Raw genomic sequence first — 26,796 nt, 5'->3', positions numbered from 1 at the left:
AGGTCATGTCTTACTTTTGTTTTTGAGCATACTACATCAACATTTAGAAAGCATGTTTACTGTCGTATTATCTTCTGCTGAACTGCTGAAGCAACCTCTTTAGTTCCACTTAACCCTTTAGATTCCATAGTAGACACCGATGGCTGTAGCCTACTATATTCTCCCATAGCCGCATAACCGATGGCTGACAAGAACATGCAGCTATTATGAAAACGGTCACTACAGATGTCACTAGTGTGGGAGACCATAAATAATTGCAATTGTTTTGAGATATTGTTATGTTTTGAAGTGATTGTCATGTTTTTCAGTGTTTTATAATGCGTATATAATGTATATTAGTCTGTTCACCAGAGGGGGTTCATCACGCCTATCCCCTGTACTTGATGAAATCTATCTGAAACCTACTCTGCTGTTGACCACCTACTGTTGACTCCTCCATGTCTACTTCACAATAACATTTGCTGCAAATTGTCCCATAGGTGTTTTTCAGAGGAAACTGCAATAGAGATTTGTTCAATTCTGACATTTGACTTTTCACATTCAATTACTTCAGACATGGTACAAAGACAAATTAGTCCAAAAAGTCAAAGAAGAAGCGCACACATCAGCGGCACAGGTGCTGGACCTAATGTAAGATAACTGAAAAGAAAATAAAGGTCTGCAACACTGTTTGATGCTCCCAAAATGTAATGCCACATTACATTTTGGGAGCATCAAGCAGTGTTGCGGACCTTTATATTTCTTTTCAGTTACAAAGACAAATGAAACCACTTTTTTCATGTAATTTCAACATGAGAATTGATCTACAGTGTGACCTGCTCTACTTATCGGAGAGTGATTTGCACCTTCTAGGTCTGAGTAATAGCAGCAATCAGATAATTTTTAACATCTATATTTCCATTCCCCCCATCCCCCCCTCTCTCTCACTCTGTCTTTGTCTTTGTCTCTCTGTCTCTCTCTCTCTCTCTCACCTAGAGGTGATGTTACTCCAGATGAGGTTGTGCGTCTGGTCAACGAGGGTCTGAGCGAGGGGGAGAAGGCCTTCAAAGTAAAAGCCAGGTCCATTCTGTGCTGCATGCGCCACATGCCAAGTAACTACCCTCCTCCAGTCTATCCGTCTGTCTCTCGCTCCACTCTGATGAGACCAAGAATTTGTGCAGTGTATCGAGCCGTTAACAATATTTAATTATGAAACTTAAAGGGATTATCCAGAGAGGAATGCATTGTGGGTCAATTTGGATGATTTGGAGTACAGACATACGGTACATGCGGTGCCCCGAGATTAAAATCATGTGAATTGGATGTGTTTTTATTTTATATTTTTGACTTTTGGGGCCTTTTTGAGAGGGCAGATCGACAGGAAATTATTGGGGAGAGAGAGACGGGGTAGGGTTGGGAAATGACTGATTCGAACCTCGGTATCCCTGGGCATGTAAGCCCAAATGTGGCAGGCTTAGCACGCTGCGCCACAGCACCTCCCAATCCGATGTGTTTTGACAATGTGTGTACCGCACCATGCTGAAATGCATGCTGGAGGATGGCAATGAATGAACCAACAGATTAGTTATCAAATTCATCAGTAAACCAATGAACAAGTGAACCAGTTAAACGAGAGCTTCTCAATCTGTGGAGGTCGACCATCTGGTGGGGCATGGAGACACTCTTGGACACTCCTAAAAGTGTGGCATGCAGTGCTATTGCAAGTTTTCATGCTCAAGTCATACTGGGGGACGAGGGAGTGATGATGGGGGTGAAACACACAGGTCACTTACATGTGTGTCAGGTAGGCAGGCACAGGATTATATTATTATTGAAATGCACTGCAGGTCAATTTTTGGATGTTTGAAACAATATCAGACTTCCTGGGGGTGGGTATTACTTACTGGCTATTACCTACAAATGCAATGCAACAAATTCACCCTTTTCCAAATGTGTGTGTGTGTGTGTGTGTGTGTGTGTGTGTGTGTGTGTGTGTGTGTGTGTGTGTGTGTGTGTGTGTGTGTGTGTGTGTGTGTGTGTGTGTGTGTGTGTGTGTGTGTGTGTGTTTGTGTGTGTCCATACAGACTGGTCTATGGAAGTAGTGGAACTGTGTAAGAAGTATCGTAATGATGGGGTGGTGGCCATTGACCTGGCTGGAGATGAGTCGATGAACTGTGTGGCTTACCCTGGCCACAGGAACGCATATGAGGTGAGCTACTGCCCATTTGGAAACTTTGTCTGTAGAGAAATCTGTAACATTTTTGATCATGTCTGCTTATACAGACTTAGCAAAATATTAACTAATGATTAACAAAATATTATTTTATTATTATTATATGGTTGTGACGTCATCTGTCGAATGCTCCATTCATTTCAACGGGGCTCCCCAACGTTCGGACGTCTGTTATTTTTCGATAACGGACGGGTTGGTCTATAACAGACCGCTGTCAATGGCAACAAGACTTTTCACTGCTAAAGCGACTTTTCAACAAGACTAATCAGCTGCTGTGATAGACAGCACCCGTTGTCCTGGCTACCGCTGTCAATGGCAAGACGTTCACTGCTAAAGCCACTGGCTTGTATACAAGTCAGTGGCTAAAGCAAATGTTTCATATCACTCCGCAGGGGGTCCGGTCTTTTGTCACTCTAATCAGCTGCTGTGATAGACAACACCTGTTGTCCTGGCTACCTAGCTGTTGCCTAGCGGTGTTCCACAACGGCACTGTTTTGTTTTGCGCAGCAACAATCTTAACATTAAATAGGTCTAAAGAAATGTCCCCGCCATGTGTGAATCATTTAAGTATATCCATATAATAAGCGGGTTAACTTTCGGCGAGTCGGTCGCTTTGTGGAATAGCAGCACTTCAGAGAGAACAAGACCCCTCCGCTCCGCGTCGGGGTCTAAAGATTCTCTCTGTCGTGCTGCTATTCCACGGTAGCGACCTTCTCGCCGAACGTTAACCCTTACTTAACACAATTTTACACACAGTTTATAAAAATCTACAAATATTTGTTAATGTTTTATTCATTATTTGTTCATTATTTACTAAGTGTTATTAATGCTTTATCAGCAGATCTTAATATAAAGTGTTACAGAGAAATCTATACTGTAGGCCAGTGATCCTCAAAGTGGTGGGCCTCAAAAGTATTCCAATTGGGCCTTGAAAACATTTTCTAAAATATTTTCTAATATTTGTATATGTGTGTTACACTATTTTTTTGAGTTGTGTTGTTTATCGGGTCAGAGGTGGGCCCTGAACATTTGTGAACATTTCAGGTTGGCCACAAGTTGGAATAGGTTGGGAACCCCTTCTGTAGGCATAGTCAACACACACGCAAATCGGCTTTGCAGAGCAATATGATGTTCAACCATTTAATGACTACAGTGTAATTACTTGGTTAGTTTTAATGATTGTTATTTAGTGACCCCGTTTTGATGGCACCTACCTACCATATCATATCTATTGTACTTCTGCAACTGCGCTCGTCAAAAGTCGCGTGGGAGTGGCCACGAACCAACATTGTATTCATGCATCTGCAAGTTCTGCGAGGTCCGAGGTCTCGTCGCGAGACACATTTATTTTCACTGCATTGTAAGCACTGCGGTCATTATTAAACAATGTTGCTTTCTAGCCCTGTTAGCTAGGTATTTTCACACAAATTGCAAAGGCAATGCACTGGTATCATTATTTGACATACTCAGTCTATTTTCACGAGCAGAAAATGCAAGCATGTATAGACAGTTGATTCTGCCGATGTGTGCTTACATTCGGTGGAGGAAGCTACGGTAGTAAAACCACAGGCATTGTGCCACAAGTGTTCAACTGATGCATTGTTTGTTATTTAGCTTGTAGCTTCGTGTATTTACACACATTTACGCACAAGGCATTAATATAGTTTTTAACAGAATACAGCTCTGCTCTCGCAAACTACTGGCATTGCGCTGCCACAAGAACAGAACAAGGAAGTGGCGAGACGACCAATCATAGTGCCTTTTTGTCTGCGTCCTCCGCGTCCGTCCGACAGATAGTTAGAATTTTTTCGAGGCGCTCGACGACGGGCGCAGAGCTTCTGCGAGGGGGGCGTGGACTCGCACAGACAGAAGACGGACGGACGCAGAGGCTCTGCGTCCGAAGCATAAATCTAGCTTAACACCACCATACTACTGATGTAATAAAGACATTCTTTCTCGATTATTCCTCACTGTCATCATAATTACCTAATTGCATATTCACCTTAAATAATTTTTAACTATTACCAGAATGGCAATGACTAACCCGTAATGCATTACTAAAGACCCTGTGTTATGTCATAGTAGTGTAGTATGGTAGTTCACTTTTCAATGACTATCACAGCGTTCCACTGGTTGAACAGTGTTCATTATGGGGCTACTATGTGGTTAAATATTAGCCATGGAAGTATTTACAAATGGCCATAAAATTTAGCCACTTATTAACAAACCGTAATGTCTGGTGTTGCCTTGCAATTACATTGTGTTAACATTGGTTGTAGTTGATCACATAATGCATTGGGCCACTAAACCTTGTGATGTTAATGTAAAAACATAAATAAGAAGAAATGAAGAACCTGAGTGCGGTCCACCTTTTTCACCTTATAAGATTATTCAACTGGAGACGCACCACACGGAAGAGCGCAGTGTTCTTACTACCACTTTAACAAGGAAGAGAGGGAAATGCCCCTTACTGTGAAGTCCAAAAATGTAATTTCATGGAATACTCTGTTCTGACAAAATATATTTTGAGGCTCTTGGTGTTTTGTTGTATGCATCCCCATGATTTGCTTTTCTAGAAGTGCGCTGTATTCACTACCCAAGAAGCTGTTCTCAGCATTTTCAGAATGTAGTAGTGTAGACCTACTATAAAAGTTCTCTATGATGCAGGCATATACACACACACGCATGAAAACACGCACGTACATGCGCACGCATGCACACACAGACACACAGACACACAGACACACACACACACACAGACACAGACACAGACACAGACACAGACACAGACACACACACACACACACACACACACACACACACACACACACACACACACACACACACACACACACACACACACACACACACACACACACACACCTGCCCCCATGCACACATATGCACAATCATATGCAGGAAGAATGAGTGAAAGATCAACTAGGCTTTATCAGATATGTTGCAACATGTTCAAGTGGAAGAGATATGGCTTAGACTGACAAGCTCTTTTGTCCATTTAGAAACCAGGAAACATACATTTTATCTTAAAAGTGCAAGATGGGGGTCTATGGTTTTAAATGCAAACATGTTTTTATGTGCTTCGGAGGCTGAGATACTTAGTTATAGGCTGAGCCTAGAACTACCTTTTCCTAAAAAGGGTTTGGCCATTTAACAGGCTTTTTTGTAGGTGCCCTAGACATCAATGGGTTAAAAGACTACACATGTTCTTAAACTTCGGTGGCACCATGCAGCCAAGCGCCATTCAGCACTAGGTAACCAATGTCAAGTTTTTGACCATAAATTTGAATGTCATAGTGCAGTGAGCAGTTAGCCTGATTATCATTGATTTTCAATTCTCTTCGAAACTTGGTCTGACCAAGAGCATAACAATTAACGTTTCCCAAGCGGCATGGTTGACCCGCTTCCCTAGGTTTGCTACTGGTTGACTGGTGTCCTACAAAGTGGGTGGAGTTCCCAATTTTTCCGGAGATCAGAAACGATATTAACATTGCTCTTGGCCTGACTAGAAGCAATGCTGAAGGTGTTGTGTCACTAGGAGGGCGTAGCCTGGCTAGTGAGCAGTAGCCTAATCTGCTGTCTTAAGATAATTTGACAGAAGTGTTCAAAGTGTCACTAGCATGGATGGCGTTAAACATTACATAACACAGATCAACTCAATAGAGTGCAATGTGGGCCAAATGCCTGGGAGCAATTTAGCTAGGGCTGCACGACTATGGAAAAAATCATGAGCATGATTATTTGGGTCAAAATCATAATCACGATTATTAATGAAGATTATTCATTTTTCTCTGAATTAAAAAAAAAATGTTTAACAAATTATATACAGGATGAGCAAAATAAAATGAATTGTAATAATTATGTAAAAGGCAATAGCATGAAACTTAGGTGAACAGATTTCTGGCCAGAAACAACAGCCTGTCAAATGTTCTGGCTTCAAGGACGCTATCGAAGGTAGGTCACTATTGCCACCATGAAATACCAATTTCGATATCACGATTATATCACGATTTTCGATTAATCATGCAGCCCTAAATGTAGCTATTGCATCAATGTTGTAATGAACGCTACAGCTGCTTTAATGAAAAAGGGTGTAAGTCAAAGCAGTAAACTGAATGAAGCAACATTTTAGTCATTCCATCATAGTCATTGTAGGCATGCATATGAATAGCCAACTCTAAAGCCTACTAGCGCATGTCAATTCACCTAATAATGAGATTGTTAAATCATACAGTATTCTCAAACACTTTTCCAGGATTTAAGTTACAGAGAACAGACTTGTGGAGATGTATTAGAGTGATGCAGTACTTAGCCTCTTTAAATTAGGCTATTCCTCACACATTTCTGTATCAATTTCAATATCTTTAGAGTGTCAGTGCAGGGTCTATATAACTGGATTTCAGTTCCAGTGCAGGGTCTATATTACTGGATTTCAGTTCCAGAGTTGCATGTCTCTAAGAGTGAAGCAATGTGCAAGTTGAGGTCTTGAAGAAGCTACTCTGTGCTTGAGAAGCTCACTGCTTAAAGCTTGGAATCTGCACTCACAGAATCTAAGATTAACTCAGTATGTTCATGGGCATACTTGTGGCCTGCTGTCTTGTGTCTAATCATATATTTCAGAGATTACATTACATTACAGATATGCCCCACCCTTGTGGTAAGGCAGGGAGGGTTTGATTTCCCCCATCCCAGCAGTAAGGTAGGGAGGATGGGATATCCCCCACCCCAGTGGTAAGGCAAGGAGGATGGGATATATTTTGACCAGGACTCCCTCGCAGAAGAGACTGTACTCTCAATGGGGCAATCCTGGCTAAATAAAGGATAAATGAAAATATATATATATATATATATATATATACAGTGGTGCTCATATGTTTACATACCCCAGCAGAATATACGCTTTCTCTGCGATTTCTCACGAAATATGACGGATTACACAAAACCTTTTTTTTCACTCATTGCTAGTGACTGGCTTAAGATATTTATTAGCAACTTTCTGAAGCTAATGATGGGTTGATTTGGCTTTCTGTGTCAAAATATTGTCATGTTGGCACTGTTGGAATTTCAATTCAGAAATTCAATATGAGGGGTTTGTTTGGAATCAAACCAATGGGCAAGGGAATCATTGCATTGCAATGATCATTGCAAGGGAAATTGTTCAGGAGGCATAGGACAACCACTCAGGGGAAACCTCAAATGTGAGGTTCCAGCAAGACACCCAAAGGTATTATAGGAAACAACCATTCTGCCAGGAAGAATGCGCTGTTTTGTCATCAGAGAACATTAAGAGCCTTATCCACAACTATCACAAACAATTTGGAGCGGTCCCTGATGTTAAACAGGGCCATATTCAGCATCAGAAACTAGGGTATGTAAACTTTTGAACAGGGTCATTTGGGTAGTTTGGGTTGTGATCATGCTTTTGAAAGAGTAAACACAGAATACTGCTAATAAATATCTTAAGCCAGTCACTAGCAATGAGTGAAAAAAAAAGGTTTTGTGTAATCCTTCATATTTTGAGAGAAATCGCCAAGAAAGCGTATATTCTGCTGGGGTATGTAAACATATGAGCACCACTGTATTCCCCACCCCAGCGGTAAGGCAAGGAGGATGGGATATTCCCCACCCCAGTGGTAAGGCAGGGACAGTGGTAAGGCAGTGAGGATGGGATATACTCCCCCCTAAGGCACCTGCAAAAAACGCTTGCTGAATGCATATGCCCTTTTTGGGAAAAGGTGCCCTCTACTGATAAAAAAATGAAATATCTCAGCCTCCGAAGCACATCAAAACATGAAATAAGGTGCATTTAAAAGCTAGGATCCACATCTTCCATTGGAATGTGATCATTCAGCTCTAACATACCCACATTTTAATTAAACAAACCCTCAAATGTCAAGAGCGTGAATGCAGCCTATATCTCGCTCCAGGTGCCAAAGGTCAAACAGTGTATCATCAGGATAAAATGTTAAAGGATAACTTCTGCCAATTTCACATGCAGTTGTGATGCTCACAGCACCCTGGACTTGTCAGTAGCTGAGAATTGTTTTCTTCTTCAGCCTTTTCTGAGATCCTGGTCATTGTAATGAGGGCAGAGTTTGTTTACATTAAAAAAAACATCTTTATTTATTCCCAATAACATCCAAAAGGTTATGCAACATCAGCAGACAACTTAGCAAACAACTACCTTTTGCAATATTATTCGGAGTAGGCCTATGTTAAGAAGGTTTACAATGAAAGCAAACAGTCTGCCCCGGTAGAATAGCTCAAATCTCGGAAAGGGCTGAGCTGAAAAATGCAGCATCACCAGGTACTGGCAAGTACAGGGTAGCGTGAGCAATACAACAGCATATTGAAATTGGCAGATGTTCCCCTTTAACGTGCGTGTGTTTATGATTCCTGTATAACGGTACATGTTGTTTTTATGGTTGTGTTGGCAGGAAGCTGTTAAAAGTGGAATCCACAGAACAGTGCATGCAGGTGAAGTAGGCCCTCCATCTGTCGTCCAAGAGGTCAGTCTGCTTTAGACACACACACACATACACACACACACACACACACACACACACACACACACACACACACACACACACACACACACACACACACACACACACATACACACACACACTGTGGAAACAGATGGTTACATACTGTACATGAATGCAAAGACACAAATACAGTATTTTCTCAGTTCCTTGCATTAATATTAATAACTGAAATTTTCATGAATGTTTCCCAAGTACTAAACTAATATGTACTGGTCTAACCAAAGTACACTATGTTTTGCAGCTGAAGATGTACTGGGTATTACTGCAATTCATGTCAAAGGCTGAGGGGTAAAATGATTTCATGTCTTTGTATTCAGTGCATGTAACATCCGGTTTCCTCTCTACATTGACATTCGCACCCACAAGTCAATCCAGTATGTTCAAGCTATTGAGAGCCTGGAAGTAGAACAACTGACGTGTGAAAATGAAAATATGGCCTGGAGTCTTCTGTGTCTTTGTTGTACTAGTTTTATTGTTTTTCTCCACATTATTTATCAATGCCTTGGGTAAACTGATGGCTTTTTAATTCCTCTGAACCAGAATGACCCTTGTGACCCATGTATTTTCAATATCTTCAGCTGTTGTTGACATGAGATGAGTGTCTCCAAATACTGTACAGCAGTGGTCTCCAAATAGCTCTCCGCGGAGCAGATCCGGCCTGGGCATGGCAAACATTTGGCCCGCCACGAGGTTGGAACAAATGAAAACATATAAATATATATATGCCATCTGTGGGAATACAGTTTGGTGATTTGTTTGGCCCACAGCTTCGTGGCACTGCATAATTTGACCCTCTGGGGAAAATAATTGGAGACCACTGCTGTACAGTCTTCAGGGGCCTATACTACAAAGCTGGATGAGGACTCCAGGCTCTCCTATTAAATGATCTACTTCTTAACTTAACCTGGTTTACTCTGCTTTGCTTTGTCGTCTGGTATGATTTTGGCCCCAGGCAGTAGATGTCCTGAAGGCCGAGAGGATTGGACACGGTTATCACACGGTAGAGGATCAAACTCTCTATCGCCGCCTGCTGGAAGAAAATATGCACTTTGAGGTAACGACAGATGGCAAAGGTCAAACTTTGTTCCCCCATCCTTCCCTGGTCCCTCCGTTCACTTTACTCTGTCTTGCCCAGACTCTGTGGAGAACAATAAAGTTTGCATGCTGCCAGTGTCTGCAGTGTGTAGTTCAGAATGGCTTTTGAAGCGTTTCCCCCCATTCAACATTGTTGTTACATAAGAGAAAATGACACTTGAATTATATTTTTGTAAGATATTACAGGCTGGAGACCAGAGGGAAGAATGAGAGGATCTAGTTTGACTTGCACCCAGAGAGCTCACATGCACAAATAGCATGCCATTTAAAATATTTCCTTTTGCCACTGTAAGAAAACACGTGCCATGCTTTGTGATCAAACGTGTACATGTATAAATTGACCTAATATCACACAAGTAGCAGTTGATGTTGGTGAAGCAACTGTACATCAAAACCAAAAGATAAAAACTAAACAGGTGGCTGAAAAGGGCTCTATACACTAACTAAACTGACATTATTGATTTGTGTGTGTGTGTGTGTGCGTGTGCGTGTGCGTGTGCGTGTGCGTGTGTGTGTATGCTTGCAGATATGCCCTGTGTCAAGCAAACTAACAGGAGCATGTGATCCCGATTTCACCAAACACCCCCTCATAACGTGAGTTACCTGTGTGTTCATAGACCTAGAGAAGAGATGACCAGACTGGCATCATGCAAAGACGTAATCAAAATTGTCTAAGAGAGAAAGATATGTTAAACCCTGCCAATCCAATGCAAAGAAGTGTGCTCAAAATTCGGTCTTCGAAGGGGGCGTTGTCCCTCCTTCTTTTCTTTTTGTGGTGTTTGCACAAAAAGTGCGCTACCGGCTTCTCCATTTATTCTCAACCTCAAGACTCCGAAGGTCTCCTAAAGGGGTGTTCACCCGACATCACATGGATACCGGAAAAGAACCACCCTGAAGTACCTCTCTCTCACATACGATTCTCTGACATAATTATTTCACGCAAGTGCATTCAGTGTTGTGGTGCGGGGGTTCACATCTCTCTGCTCTGCGCTATTTTACGACAGGGACCTTCTCGCCGAACGTTATCCCTTACATAATGTTTCATGAAACTTCATTGACTCCCATTCATTCTGCACAGGCCTGTGATAGCCCCCCAGGTTTTTGTTATTAATTATATTAACACTATCCCTTAAATCAGGGGTATGAAAGAACAACATGTGTGGTGTATAGAACAGAGAAAAGACAAATAGGCCACGAGTAAAGCCAGGCTCAAACTAGACTCCCAGACTCCCGATTTTGTGTCCGATTTTGACGTCGGGAAGAGAATCGCAACTGTCAATCTTATCCCTGATCTTCTTACACGTTAGATGTGTATTTCCTGCTTTAGTGATTTCCACTGTTTAAAACTCTAAAAATGTTTTGGGATTGCTCACGACACCAACAAAGACAAAACAACTAAGCAGGACAAAGCCAAAAAGGCACATAAATAACGGGATGACAGACCAAACATACAAAGTGCATTGGTTCAACATACATTGGTTCACATGATTACACATGTAGCTCAAAGTGCAAAAAGCAAGAGAGGTAGTGGGTGGGCAGGCACTAGTGTTATTCTTTACATGTTAGGTGTGTTTTCCCTGCAGGTTTAAGAAGGATAAGGCAAACTACTCCCTGAACACAGATGATCCCCTCATATTCGATTCCACACTGGACACAGACTATGAAACTGTGCAGAAATACATGGGCTTCACTGAGGAGGACTTCAAGAGGCTGGTATGAATCAACACACACACACACACACACACCAAAATACATCATAGCATAGGAGATTTGCAGAATTAAATAGTTCCGTCGCGTTCACTTTGATCTTTCCTTTAATTCCGAATTAAGAGGTGTATACGTGACGTTTTCAACGTGGAATTAAGCTTTATTCAGAATTCAATGGAGTTCATTCGGAATTGAATGTCTCATACGTAGCCTTGGAGTCAATTGATCTGAATCTCTAGTTTGTCAGTTTGACTGCATGTTGCTCTTTTACAGAACATCAATGCAGCCCAGGCCAGTTTCCTTCCAGAAAAGGAGAAGAAGGACCTGCTGAACCTCCTATATGATGCCTACAACATGGTGGACAGCACAGGGATGTAAAGTCAACAGCGGCAGAGAAACTGGAGTATGTGAGAAAGTTCAGTGACTGAAGTTGCCCGTGATGGCCCACTAGCTGCAGTACGCCTTACCACCCAGACAAGTGATAAATGAATGGGTTTCAATGGAGCTACCTAAAATATATTTTTTCTCGTCATTGTATAATTTTTTGCCCCAAAATCTTATCAAATACGAAATAAGTCCTAAAAAAGAACTGATTTTCTTTTTTTGTGTGATTGTTTTCGCCTCTAGATTATTATGTACTGAGTCTGCAAGCTGTGAGGCCACAGAATGCTAGCCATTACAGGCCGTAATCTTCTGCCCTGGTGGAAAAACTAAACACCCAAAGAACTTGACATTGAATGTACCTACTCTTATATAATATCAACCATAGTTCTTAACAGAAATATGTATTTACTTTATGAGGTTGATGACTTAATAATAATAATAATAATAATAATAATAATAATAATAATAATAATAATAATAATAATAACTGTATTTTTATAGCACATCATATACTACAAGGCATGCAGCTCAAAGTGCAAATAAATAGATAGGTAAATAAGTAGATGTAGAGAAAATTAAGTAAGGGTTAACGTTCGGCGAGAAGGTCGCTACCGTGGAATAGCAGCACGACAGAGAGAATCTTTAGACCCCGACGCGGAGCGGAGGGGTCTTGTTCTCTCTGAAGTGCTGCTATTCCACAAAGCGACCGACTCGCCGAAAGTTAACCCGCTTATTATATGGATATACTTAAATGATTCACACATGGCGGGGACATTTCTTTAGACCTATTTAATGTTAAGATTGTTGCTGCGCAAAACAAAACAGTGCCGTTGTGGAACACCGCTAGGCAACAGCTAGCCAGGACAACAGGTGTTGTCTATCACAGCAGCTGATTAGAGTGACAAAAGACCGGACCCCCTGCGGAGTGATATGAAACATTCGCTTTAGCCACTGACTTGCAGTGAACGTCTTGTTGCCATTGACAGCGGTAGCCAGGACAACGGGTGCTGTCTATCACAGCAGCTGATTAGAGTCTTGTTGAAAAGTCGCTTTAGCAGTGAAAAGTCTTGTTGCCATTGACAGCGGTCTGTTATAGACCAACCCGTCCGTTATCGAAAAATAACAGACGTCCGAACGTTGGGGAGCCCCGTTGAAATGAATGGCGCATTCGACACATGACGTCACAACCATATAATGAAATAAGTTTAAATAGTTTAAAGAGGACATGAGTAGAGATTATAGAGGCATAAGGTCCACAAGCGTTACGATATGAAGTGACATGCCATGAAATTGGAAACTGTATTCCAGCATTCAGCCCAATTCAGGTTTCCCAGTCATCTCTTGTAATGACGACAGACGCCATCTAGGCGAAACTGCACAGTTTTGAGGCAACAATAGGAGCCCATGGGAGTCAGCTTTCTCATATATTCTACTTTCTCTGAGAGCGGTGAATGATGGTGCTGATCTGCTTTCTTTCTTCACTGTGCCCTCGCTCTGAATGAAATATTTTCCATCTTTGTGAGGCACTTAATACATTACATACGTGTATGTGTATGTGTATCATTAGAACATATCTGTTCACAATGTAAGCGATTAATACTATTCTACCATCATTAGGGCATATTTACAGCAAAACTAATCTACTCTCAGGGAAAACGGTTATATTAAGTACTATGCAATTGCAAAAAAAACCCAACATTTTTGCCATTAGTTTTGCATATATCTTGTCCTGGCACAGCCTTACTTGATATCAACTCTCTCCACATATATTATGGAGCGTTTTACAAATGTTTTTGGACTTTTTTTTAACAGAAAAAGTTGTACCAATTTTCTTACCTGGGACCTGAATCTTTTTATTTTATTTTTTTAATAAAATTCTTCATTTTACTGTATACATTACATCTGAAGCATGCTGAATAGTACACATGACGGTTATTTGTCTGTAGAGATTAGGAGTTTAAAAAGTGCTTTATTTTCTAAAAATCATAACCACTTAATCAGGAGTAACTGAACAAATAAATATTGATTTGACTGTATGTAAAAACAGTTACACAGGCCTCAACTACAGTACATGCACAGATACACTGAAATCCTGCTGTGTTTGACATGAATGGGTAAGGATGGCTCTGTACATTTTATTTTCTTAGAATCACTTATACGCTACTTAACACCTATTCTGTATGCTCTGTGGCTTGCTGTTTAATAACATCTCCTGATGAACACATGCTGTCAGTGTGCTTTATTTTGTAGTTTGTGTGTGTGTGTGTGTGTCGGGGGGAGGGGGGAGGGGGGGGGTGTCATATTCAATGGAAAGCGGCAAGTGCATCATCCCCCCCATCTTGTGTTGGTAACTTCAGTCAATGGAGAACGTGCACAAATCTGTCAAAATATGGACTGAAACTGTGAATATGAAGTGAGACATTAATCAAGAAGGTTTGGATTGACGTCGTAAGACAACTAATTTCCGGCATGCAGGAAAGGTTATTTTAGTTTTTTGTGAAACTGGGTAAGGAACTACAACTTGCGCCCCTACCTCTGCACCATGGCTGAAGTGGCTGCACGTGGTTGTGTAGTCCAAATAATTACATATTTTTGCACGCACACAACTCACAAATCGCTTGCCAAGTGAAGTTGGCAATCACACACCATTGGTTATCATTAATTCTCAGCTACAGCATATGTGTGATCTGGGGGAGAATGCAAGGTGGATCAGAAAATAGCTTTGATCAGTCCATTACAGCCCATTAAAAAATGACTTTCTCAGCCCCATGAGCTGTCCGGAAGGGGCAGAGACTTGGGTACCCCATAATGGCAGCCAGGATTGCTGTGAAAAAAGGGGCGGGTTCACCTCTAGTCTAATGTGCTATCACATGACACCACTGACAGTCAAATCATTACATCAACTACAGTGAAAGTGAAAGCCCACCTGGGAAACTACAGTAGTGAAAGTGAAAGCCCACCTGGGAAACTCCCACTGTCAATGTGACACAGCACTCCACAGCACACAGTGCATTTATGCCTTACCTGCGCAAGGGGGCAGTCCCAAAGAGCGCCCAAATGCAGCAATATGGCAGGACCGTACCTCAGGGTACCTCAGTCATGCAGCAAATTCAGTGGGTAGTTCACACCGCCTCATCGTACCTACAGAGGTGTAAAACTGTCAAAATGCATGTGAAATGCAACATTGATCTGTGTAACCACCTGCAGTATAGTAGTATATTTGTATAGTATTTAGGTCATACCTCTACTTTCTACCCATTGCTTGTTAAATTTGCACAATAGCAGGCAAAATTGATTCACAATGAGTGTTGCTTCCTAACTTGACAACAGTTATCCGAGTAGGAATTATGAGATATTAAAATATTAAAAGTTGAATTGTAAAAAATCCTGTATTTAAAAATGGCCAATATCTTGTCCAAAGCCAGCCTGCAATGGCATGAATAACACCTGACACTATGGTGTTTGTTTCTTGAGTCATTTCATTAGTGACTTGAGGGTTGTAAAGTAGTACCTGTAATTAAAGGAGATTACCCTTCCTGACCTGACGTGTTACCCCACCTGACACTGGTGACCTGACCTGCCCAAATTAACATGAGCATTTTGGGTGGAGTGTCACGTGGCAGTTCATGGCAGTTTTTGTTTCTTACCGGTGTTTCCTACCCCCTGTAAACAGACAATAAACAAACAAACAAACAAAAATCATAAACATGTGCACTACAGATCTACTGTATATCACTGCATGACTATTTTGGGTGTCACTTGTCTCAAATGGCATAGTGTGGTTGCATGCGTTTTCTACTTGAATAGCAGACCTTCCTTTTTTCAAATGTGGGTTTTAGGCAGCATTAGGCCTAAACCTTTCTCTACCGGTACTGCACACCAGGGGTACAACTACAAAGCTGGCTCAGAGCCGTATGGCATGGTATGACTGGTTCAGGAGTAAACCAGGTTAAGTTAAGAGGTAAATCAGGTCCCCAAACTTTTTTCTCTGGGGGCCACATTATCGTTCCTGACTGTGATAGGGGGCCGGGATCAATCATGTGGGCTGTATACTAGGCCACTGACTGTTATAGCCATAATTTCTAGGACAAAATAGTTCATCATTACAAGTGATTTCCAAAAGAAGTGAGTACTTAACATGTTTTTCAATTTGAAATACCACAGCTATTTATTTTATTTTCTAATAACAGCCATGTAAAATAGCAAGGAAAGGATAGAAAAATATGGTGATTGACAGTTTGTAAGTGATACAATAGAAATGGTAAGCCTGTTTATATTACAGTGAGATGAGAAACTACAAGACAAGAAATTTCTGGCGGGCCGTATATGCTTGCCAATGAATGAATAAAAAGAAAAAATAACTTAAAGAAGAAAAAAATCCAAAGGAGTGTGCAAACCTTTTTTCCCAAAAATTACCTTTTAACTTGACTTAGGCCTATCTACCTATTAACATGATTTACTCCTGAACCAGCTTTGTAGTAGGCCCCAGCAGTAAATTTTGCTCCTGTGTGCACACGGCTACTTTCACCCCTGGGTAGGCTACTCCTAGGCTACTACTAGACCTACAGCTAATTTCAACCTTTTAAGTCACATTATCTTTGAAATGACACCAATTTCGGGTGTTATTCATGTTGCAGGCTAGGTTTGGACAATATATTTCAATCTCTTAATTTTAATTAAAACTTTTAATATTTTAAAATCTCAAAAAATCATACTGGAATAACTGTCTTGATGCTGTTTGTGTAATTTGCAGAGCCAGAAAAGAGCTCTCAAACAATCAAAACATTGTCTTTGTGACCTAAATTGGCGGACATGAATGAAGACCGATATGTCCTACGCTCTTACTGATTAAAACGTTCTTATCTGTTCCCCCTGTCTGTTTCAGCGCCAGATGCAAATTCAGTTCTGCTGTTCTATCTTGCCATTACAAAAAAAAACAGTCAGTTGAGCCCCCAAGAATCTGATTTCACGTGAAATTACATAATAAGCCCAAGGGAATGAATGGGTTAATGCGTCGCTGGAACGCATTGTGGAACGTATTTTGTACATGCCTACGTACGCATTTGGTTGGACAAGCGATTTTCGCGCGGTGGGTTCTAGCCAATGACACAAACTGTTTTTCTGGTTTGTAGCTGGAACATCAGTAATGGCGGCTAGAGGAAGGGCATATGGTAGTGGATAATAATCGTAGACACTCACGGAAGAAGTATATGTTGAGTATTGTTTTCTTCCATATTTACCACATGAGCATTTGCAAACCGAGCATTTGCACCAACGCAAATAACAAAGGAGCCTTGTGCACAGTTAGCTTACTCTCTGCTAGGCCGCTAATCGGCTAGCTAACGCGGAATGATAGATACACCAGCGTGGTGTATTGTTGACAACTATGGACTTGTGTAGTAAATTAAACATGTTTTCTTAAAAACTGCCGGTGTTTTAGTTACATTCCAGATAAATACAAATAGCCATTAAATTGCGATACGATGAGCAAGGCAGGGGACAGCAGCAGTAAACTGAATGCATCCAGGAAACGAAGCTCAAATGCTGCTCAAGCGAGTATTTCCCCCAGCTCAAAGCTCCGCAAGGGGGATAAGGGATCCGGGGACAAAGTTGACGCTTCCGAAAATATCAAACCTACAGCCATAAATACTGATGTACAAGATGGAGAAGACAACAAGTCAGGAGAAGGTGAGCCAACATGCAAACTACAGGCAAGCGAAGCACTCGCTGAAGACACCCAGGCTTTGAGTCGAAAAGATGATGTTGATTCCATTGGTGGGGAGAAGACTGGACGCATCACTGACAACCGAGAACCATCTGGAGATGCGAAAGAAGTAGATTCGCGTCCGTCGACGTCGGAGAAACGATCAGATTCAGCGACAGTTGTTGCAACAGACGCAATTACTACACTGATAAGTGGAGATACAGATAAGGACAAAGACGAAGTGCCAGGCTCATCCAAAGACGCCAGTGCCAAGGATGTATCCAAGTCGGGCCAGCAAGCGGAGGCGGCTCCTGCTGACAGCTCATCGTCTTTTCTCTCTCGGGATGAAAGGGAGGCTGATGAGGACGCCGGGGAGGATGATGACTCGTTCCCTGGGTCGTTGTCTACACCAAGTTCTTCGCTCTCATCAGACAACGATGAGGACAGCGAGTGCGCCATAGTATCGGTGAAAATGGCCCCAGAGATTCGTCAATCCATCGCACAACTTGCCCGGGCACAGACGCAGCTGAACTCGCTGGAGAAGAGAGGTGCGCGCCTGTACCAGCGTCTCGAGATCAAACTGGAACGTCAGCGCCGCCCTCACCTGGACCAGAGGAGCTCCATCGCTCAGACCATCCCTGGTTTCTGGGTTACCGCTGTATCCTTTCAGTCTAGCCTCTACCAAAAAACATTGAATATATAGGCGGCCTACACATTTCCTTTCGTCAATTGAACAGAAAAAGGCACATGCCATTCCAAAGTTCCTTCACCGGCTTGCGAAACAGAATTGTTGGCCTACACTATATTCCCAAAAGTATTCACTAACCTGCCTTGACTCGCTTAGAACTTAACTGCCATCCCATTCCTAGCCCATTAGGTTCAATGTGATATCGGTCCACCTTTTTTCAGCTATTACAGCCTATTCAACTATTCTGGGAAGGCTTTCCACAAGGTTAAAAGGGAGTGTGCTAATATGATTTTTGATCATTCTTCCAAAAGTGCATTGGTGGGGTCACACACTGATGTTGGTAGCTGCAAAAGGTGGACCGATGCCATATTGATGGGATGGGATGGCAGTTAAGTTCATGGGCGAGTCAAGGCAGGTTAGTGAATACTACCTATTCCCAAATTTGTTTTTTCTTTTTTTTTTTCTCATGAAAAATATAAGTAGGTCTTTCGCTCCCTTAGTCCAGATCCACTCATTCATTCATTCATTCCAGCAGCATGAATTCTGGAAATATAACATACAAAATATAACACTAAAAATATACTTAAACTTCAACGCCATATCTGCAGAGGGATATTTTTGGCTCAAGTAAATTATAAATGTCCGCAAGCAACACTGTTAATGCTCCCAGTTGTTCAATGGCACAACGTTTCTGGCCTAGGGTCTTTTTGCAAGTTGCACTTGAAGAAGGACTGACTGAAGTCTGAAACGTGCCATTAAACAACTGGAAGCATTAACAGTGTTGGGGACATTGATCATTTACTTCAGTTATTTTGTTTTGTCCAGCACCTGTGCCACTGATGTACGCACATTCAACTCTCTTGATATTTTTGCCTTAACACAATGTCACCATAGCTTCTGAATCATCCGTACCTATCTCCTTATATTGACGAAAATGATGAAGATGCACTCAGCTATATGACCAATCTGGAAGTAAGTATTTTCTAAATGTATTTGATTGGTTCTGTTTGTTTGGCCCTCTGAAACGGTTTGTCGTTGGATATTTTTTAATCGAACCAAATTATTGATTTTAAGGTGTTTTTTATGATTGTTTATTTTCACAGATTGAGTCTTTCAATAAGCTTGGTTACAGGATTCGTTTCCACTTTCGACGCAATCCCTACTTTCAGAACACCGTCATAATGAAAGAACTTCACCTTGGGATGGGAGGTGAGTCTTGAGCAGGCTTTGTGAGGCATCTTTACGTTCTGACTGTTTGACATTTTATTTGTATTTTTTTAACAAACTGCTTCCTGCAGTTTGTGAGATCTATAATAACCAAAGAAACAGAGAAAAAGCCAACCAGTCCCAAAAATGGTGGCAAGACAGTGAAGCGCAGATGTGTGACGATAGGGGGCTCTAGGGGGTCAGTGGTCTGGGGTTTGGACCATCTGTCCAGCAATGGCTGCCAGGCGGCTCTGAAGAACGCTCTCTTTCTCCCTCTACCAGCGCCGTAGCCGTAGCAATGTAGCCACTCTGTGTAGCCCTGCTCTAAAGCCATGCTGGAACGAAGAGCAGGCCTCCCATTTCCAACGCGGCAGAATGAGGCGTCTTGCAGAAGAGTGCAGAGGGAAATATAGCCATATTCTGGTGGTGTGGATTGGCACTGCCCTCATGACCCGATTTGATCACGTTTTGGGAGGTTTCGATTCGATTCTATGCAATCCGATCCGATCCGATTCAATTCTACAATGCATTACATTTCTACTGAAAGCAAAGCAAATGTTTAATCAGTCATGATGAGGCAATACAAGTAGTCAGATACTGAGCAACAATTTATTGGTTGTTTTCTGTATCAGTCTGTATCAGTCTTGCAATGTTTTGAAGTGCTTTATTTAATTTAACATTCATTTGCTCCCGTAATATTGAAACTTAAAAAAATTGCCGGGTCGATTCTGGATCGTCCATGTACCGCATTGGATTGCATCGCCGAATCGATCATTGTTGACACCACTACCATATTCTCACATATATATAGTCTCACATAGCCACTGATGTTGGGATTTTATTCCACACAGCCAAAAATGGCCAGCGGTGGGTCAGGCACAATAGTTTATGGAAATGGTTTATTTTGAGATATAGTCAAAGATTAGGGACCAAAAGAGAGTTAATTTAGGGCCCAGGACCCCAGAACAAATGCACCAGAGTCCCTGTTTGCTGTTTACATTTGTCACATAATGAGATGTGTTGGAGTAAATACTGTGTAGCCTTATGTGTTTTATGTTTTTTTTATATATATATATATATACTAATTATGTAATGTTTTATCTTAATATTTTAGTTTCCTTTGACTCTACTTCTTTCTTGTTTCCTTTCTTTGTTGTGAAGCACATTGAATTGCACCTGTGTTTTGAAATTCGCCATACAAATAAACTAGCCCTCGGCTGGCTTGCCTTGCCTGGCTTCAGAGAAGTGAAGCCTGTGCACTACTTTAAACTGTAGCAAAGAGTGTCTGGAGTTTATTTTAAGTCAAGTAGGCTAGTGGTGCGCACATCCAAGATTCTGGCGCAGGACAAAGGGTCAGAATAATATGAAAATAAAAATGAATGTCCGCACTCTGCTCCCATGTTGCTTTTTTATTTTTATTTTTCAAGTGAGCGCTTTGAGCTACTCGCTCTAGCTCGAAAGCGCTCACTTGAAAAATAAAAAAGCAACATGGGAGCAGTGTGCGGACATTCATTTTTATTTCCATCGTTTATTTTAAGTGTCATGAATCATGTCTACAATACCCTCCCATATTGTTGTGCATAGTTCCATTTAGGGATGCAAACGATTGATTGACTTTAATCGATCAATGCGTTAATCGATTAAATAACATTAATTGCAATCAATGTTGCAATTAATTAGTGGGAATATTTAAATAACCTTTGGATTAAATAATTGAAATATGATTAATTTAAATGTGGTATTTTATACAAAAAATTAATTAAAGGTTTTAGATGTAGTAATTTTTTTCGAGAAACATTAAAATTTCAGGGGGAAACCGCCGCTTATTAATTAATCGCAAGTCAATCGATAAGGCTATCAACTAATGATTAATTAAATAATCCATAATTTGCATCCCTAGTTCCATTCCAAGTTGGTGTTCCCAACTATCGGGCTGAGAAGTGAATGAATATTGATCAGCATTATTTGTCACAGGTTCACCTGTATCTATGTCCAATCCCATTCTGTGGCACCGTGGCCAGAATCTGACTGGTCTTGGGGAGGTGAGGCAGTCGGCCAGAGGCGGGTACCAGAGTTTCTTCAGCTGGTTCAGTGACCACAGCCTCCCAGGCAGGGACAACATTGCTCAGGTAGGGCCTTATAACCCATCTCAACAGTTTGTGAATATGGTGGTTTAAATATCAAGGATGTCAATATCATACTGTATTATGTCCAGTGTTGAGTGGTTTAATGTGAGCGGTGTAATCTGGTCAAATCTGGAGTTTGTCTTGAGATCATAAGGTTACAGAACCGTAAGGTTGCAGTCCTCTTGACTGGTGTTCATTTTGCCCTCCTTTTTTATGCAGATCCTGAAGGATGACCTGTTCAGAGACCCTCTACACTACTATTTGACTCCGCTTTGGGAGCCCAGGGAGAATGGCAGGTGAGAGACTTGATTAGGCATCGACAGTGAGGGGAAAGTGGAGCATTATTTGCTTTGTGAGTGTAGTTAGCTTGTTTGTATTTCTGGGTTCGTCTTGACATTGTCTGAGATATCGTCAGGGATAGTGCGGTTAGGGAAGTCTGTGTAGCCAGTCACCGGAATGAGCTTGGGGCAGTGACTTTTCCCGTGGTGCGAGCTCAGACTGTGCATTTTCTATTTTCTATTTTTCATTTTCTTGCCAGGCTAGGGTTAGATGCAAGATAGGGTTAGGTATGCACAATACCATTTTTTAGAACCAATACAAGTATGAGTACATTCATTTCTGTACTTGTCGATACTGAGTACCGATGCCTTTACCCCCAACATACAATAAAAATAAATTCATAGCCTTGTTTTGTTCCAATAGCTATGGCCTTCCCACTGCCTCAGGGACAAAGCAGAACTCTTCTACAGTACACAATAGCCAGAGGTAGTAGAGTATAGCAACTTAATTGATCCCCATGGGGGAATTACGGTGTAGGGTGCAGGAGTAGTGGAGGAGATACAAGCCACCAAAGTGAGTCAGTGAATCTTTAGGGGGTAGAATTCATGCAATTACACGTGAACAAAGTTTACAATCCGCATATCAAAAATCCAGCTTTAAAAATCTCCCATTTAGGAGGCTATAACGCACATGTTACAATGAAGTTTTTATTTTTATCCACATGTTGCGTTTAGGCGTAAACAGGATAAAAAAAATATCTGCATTTAAAAATACCAGGACACGTATAAACAGTACCTCAATGTATTGTCATCCTCTTCTTCTCCTTCCCCAGTGCAACTCAGCGACCACAAGGCGATAACAACAATGACGATGGAGATGATTGTGTTGTGATCTCGGACTCTGATGATGACGAGAGCAGTCAGGAGTCTCAAACGGAAGAGGGACCGAACGAGCGGAAGGACGACAACGCGGAAGTCAAAGGGAATCTAGTCACAGGTTGGTAACAACAAAACTGTTTTTATATATAAAAGGGCTTTTTGTTAGCCTGGCGAGCCAGACTTAATGTGAGAACTTATTAAGGGGATGTATCGTGCCCCCCAGGACATAGCCTCTCGTGACATCACTGGGGGGTGTGTGTGTGTGTGGATGGGCGGGTGCAGAGCCATACAGTAAACAGAGTCAGGCAATCTCCGCTGTGTCCTAAGGCCGACTTCCTCATTAGCAAAATTAGCTGTTTTAGCTTCTCAGTACTGCTCAGCGTTGCGAATGTTAGTTCCTAGTAGTGGGCGTAGCACACAGCAAATGCAATGCGATGCAATGCAGGGAATATGACAAGACTTGCTGTTCGTAGTAATAACTTCAGATAAACATCACAGGTGCTAAAAGTGTTGTGATTATCACCACCGAGACAGTTGATAGTTTACATATTTGTGGTGATTACCCCGCAGTATAGTTCATTAGTCCTTATTTTTGGCTGTTAATGTAGTGGTTCTATGTTGAGTCTATGGGAAGACAGCTGCTTTAGGCACTCCCTTATCTCGCTGAAAGGCGGGGCTGCAATTTAATTCCTGGTCCTCCAATCGCGTAACTCTGTTTACTGTATGGCTCTGGGCGGGTGTAATGTGTGCATTGTGGGTACTTTTCCCAGAGAAATTAGAATAGAGGAGAAGCTTCACTCTCATTGGTTCCCATTGTAGCCACCAGTAAGCTTTTCTAGTTCCTGTTGGGTGCCCACTTGGGGCGAACGCAGGCAAGTGAAAACCCCATTGACTTCACTTTCACTTGCCTGCTAACACCAACTAGCTGCAGTTCCTATTGTGTGCCCACTAGGGGGGGTGAACGCGGGCAAGTGCAAACCCCATTGACATCCATTCAATTGCTTGTGAACGCCAACCAGGCTACAGAATCAGCGGTCAGAGAACCCTCTCTGCTTTTCCTTAACAGGGTTGGAAGACAGCCATGCTGCGGTGGGAGAATCATCGTCCAAAGAGGCAAAGGAGGACGAAGAGGTGGATGTGGAAGACTCTGGTGCTGAAGACAACAAAGATGGAGATGGGGATGGAAGTGGAGAGGAGGGAGAGGTGGATGGTGGTGAGGCTGGCGGGGGTAGTAAATCTGAATAACGACCCGCACAACGTTTCTCATCTCAGGATCAGTTTTACAGGCGACTGACTAACTGTAGCTCATGATTAAAGAAATGCCTGAAATTATGAAAAAGGTACGTCACTCACTTTTTTTTTTTTATTAAAGGAGACAAAAAAAACTTGTTCCCATATTTCAACACTCTGACACAAACTGTGTGGTTTGTAAAGCAACTACACGCAGTTGTTGTAAATCCCTGTTTATAGAAATCAGGAATTTGCGTTTGGATCCTATTAAGCACACTCAGGAACGCTGGAGTGAATGACTCCTCCCCATGATAACGGGAATAGTTCAGAGGGGTATGCGAAGAAGCTGGTTCAGGAGTAAACCAGATTAAGTTAAGAGATAAATTGTCTAATAGAAGAGCCTGGAGTCCTCATTTTCGTAAGAAAACGAGGACTCATGCTCTTCTATTAGATGATTTTCCTCTTAACCTGGTTTACTCTTGAACCAGCTTTGTAGTATAGGCCCCAGAAGACAGCCTCTTTCTAAACAGATAAGTGGCCTTTATGAACTACTCATCCGGGAATACCCTAATATTTAAGCTGCTTTATAAAGCAATATTGTTCTCAATTTTTAATAATGATTAATTTTCCCCCAAGATGTATGCTAATGATCCAGTAGCGGGGCTTTGTAAGGGCTTTATAAATGTTTGGACCTACAATATTTTTTACAGTGTTCAGTGATCATCAATGGCTTTGCAATTCATCAAGCTAACCGCAACTATGAGTATATGAACAGTAACAGGAAGTAACACAGAGATGTGTGTTTTTTTGTTTTTTTTCAAAGGTTGTACTGAAACTCATTTCCTGGTATCACTTCCTGTATCTGCATTTCCTCTAGTTCTTCTAGTTTGCTAGGCTGTTCACTAAAAGCACCACTGACAAATTCAATTATTATTATTAAAAAAGTTGATTTGCCTGTCTAGAAAACCATGTTTGTAGTCGTAGGGATATGACTATGTCCCCAAGAAAATGTCATAGTGTACAAGATGCACAGTGTGCAAGATGCATATTGTCCAGTTGCCATCCATGTCAAAGTTTGATATTACTTTCTAGCTTCTCAAAGCTTTGCGTTGCTCTCACTGTGGAGATTTTATAGGCTAGTTTAGCACTCAAATCTGGTTTCTCAGGGATGTTAAGACATAAAACTGAGTTTTTTTCTTTTACTTCAGACATGTGAAAGTTTAATCCTTTACCGGACAGGACGGAATCCATACCATCGAAACATGTTGGGTAAAAGATGGCTGAAGTATAAATTATGTCTGAAGTAAAAGAAGAAACGAAGTTTTACTGTAACAGACATAATGAACGTCATACATGGATGTTCAGACATCGTTTTTTCAGTACACAGACTTGTCTATTTAGAGGACTGTCTCACTCTTTCTCTGTCTGTCTATAAACAGGACCTACCGTATCCAATACAATGCAGACTTAAATACATTGTGCAACAGACACATCGTTTCTGTAGTGTAGTGTACTGTATGCTGGTTGGCGATGATATGTTTCTAGTTATTAGAACAGCTTTAGAGAGTGGTCATAAGGACCTATTTAAGGATGGTCTGTGTTATAGCAATTGCACTGTAGTGGGAGGGAGGACTATTGATTTGAAATGTTAGAACTTAAAGCGATATCACAACACCAAGGCTCTAAATTAACTTTTTTCATCACCAGCCAAAATGGCTGCTAGATGTTAATCTTAGTAGCCAAACACACACTCACTAATGGGTCAAAGTGGCTAGTAAGTAGGTATTTTCTACCAGCCAAACTGAAATTTTACCAGCATTTGGCCAGTTGGCTGGTGTTAATGTAGAGCCCTGCACACCACATCTGCAAATAAGCTCATTTAACAACTCCCCTGGAGTTAAATGATTGAGTTTTAACTTTCTCCTGCTCTTCCAGCAGTTCTCCTAGTCTGGTGATGTGACTTCCTGTTTCAAGTTAGCAATTCATTGAATCTTGTATATGCTAGCTTGGTGGAATTTTGTGTTGTCGGACTCCAAAAACAGTTGAAAAGGTAAACACTCAATCACTTAACTCAAGGTAAGGTGGGAAATGACTGTATTTCCAGAAATGATCGCATGTCTTACAGTGCTACTTGATATTATCCGAACTCTCTAGACATGGTCACTTTTTGTATAAAACATTATACGAACCAAAACCATCAAAATCCTGATTTGTAAAGCACACTTTACAAATACTGGATACACCTTTTTTTTTACAAAACAGTGGCAATGTCTTGAAGGTTCACATACTTTCAAGCAAAACTGTATATCTCAATGTTTTATCACCCTATTCGTTCCTTAAAACCGCTTATTAATGTTATTTTTTTTACCTTTATTACATTAATTGTAATTCAGTAAATGTAATTCAGTACAGGTTAATGTAGTGCATTTTATTGAATCTCTTTTGTTTTGTGTATGTTCCAATTGTATTTGTAATCATTATTGTGTTTTCAGAGCTCAGCTGTATAGTTTTTCATCACTATGTTGAAACCACGCCGTGTCCCTTCCACAATGTTCCCTCCACTCATCTTCTCCCGATTGCTTTTTGTTAACACATTGTTTTGTTGTTAGCATATTTTAAGTTAGTCTGTAGAGTCACTCCAATCTTTTGTTCACTGAAATAATATTTGTTATGGAAGCAAATAATATATAAAGTACAGTAGCAAAATATGAAATTGTAATT

General features: G+C 41.3%; 2 protein-coding genes across 2 annotated transcripts in view; both read left to right on the top strand.

The window, feature by feature from the left end:
- Positions 1-12,542, top strand: part of ada (adenosine deaminase) — a 34,082-nt gene extending 21,540 nt beyond the window's left edge. Inside the window, exons 5-11 of the mRNA XM_063208579.1 lie at positions 976-1,091; positions 2,064-2,188; positions 8,668-8,739; positions 9,731-9,832; positions 10,400-10,467; positions 11,457-11,586; positions 11,854-12,542. Coding sequence (XP_063064649.1) covers positions 976-1,091; positions 2,064-2,188; positions 8,668-8,739; positions 9,731-9,832; positions 10,400-10,467; positions 11,457-11,586; positions 11,854-11,958 — 718 coding nt within the window. The 3' untranslated portion in view covers positions 11,959-12,542. The remainder of the gene's footprint in view (positions 1-975; positions 1,092-2,063; positions 2,189-8,667; positions 8,740-9,730; positions 9,833-10,399; positions 10,468-11,456; positions 11,587-11,853) is intronic.
- A 4,369-nt stretch (positions 12,543-16,911) lies between these two features.
- On the top strand, positions 16,912-24,443 carry tspy (testis specific protein Y-linked). Its single transcript, XM_063208578.1, has 7 exons — positions 16,912-18,326; positions 19,251-19,328; positions 19,460-19,565; positions 21,537-21,691; positions 21,908-21,984; positions 22,800-22,963; positions 23,912-24,443. The coding sequence occupies exons 1-7, from the start codon at positions 17,448-17,450 to the stop codon at positions 24,088-24,090; spliced, it is 1,638 nt and encodes a 545-aa protein (XP_063064648.1). The 5' UTR covers positions 16,912-17,447; the 3' UTR covers positions 24,091-24,443.
- The last annotated feature ends 2,353 nt before the right edge of the window (positions 24,444-26,796 follow it).

Source organism: Engraulis encrasicolus, chromosome 10, assembly GCF_034702125.1.
Source record: "Engraulis encrasicolus isolate BLACKSEA-1 chromosome 10, IST_EnEncr_1.0, whole genome shotgun sequence".
Lineage (NCBI taxonomy): Eukaryota > Metazoa > Chordata > Actinopteri > Clupeiformes > Engraulidae > Engraulis > Engraulis encrasicolus.
This window is presented reverse-complemented; position numbering and strand designations above follow the sequence as displayed.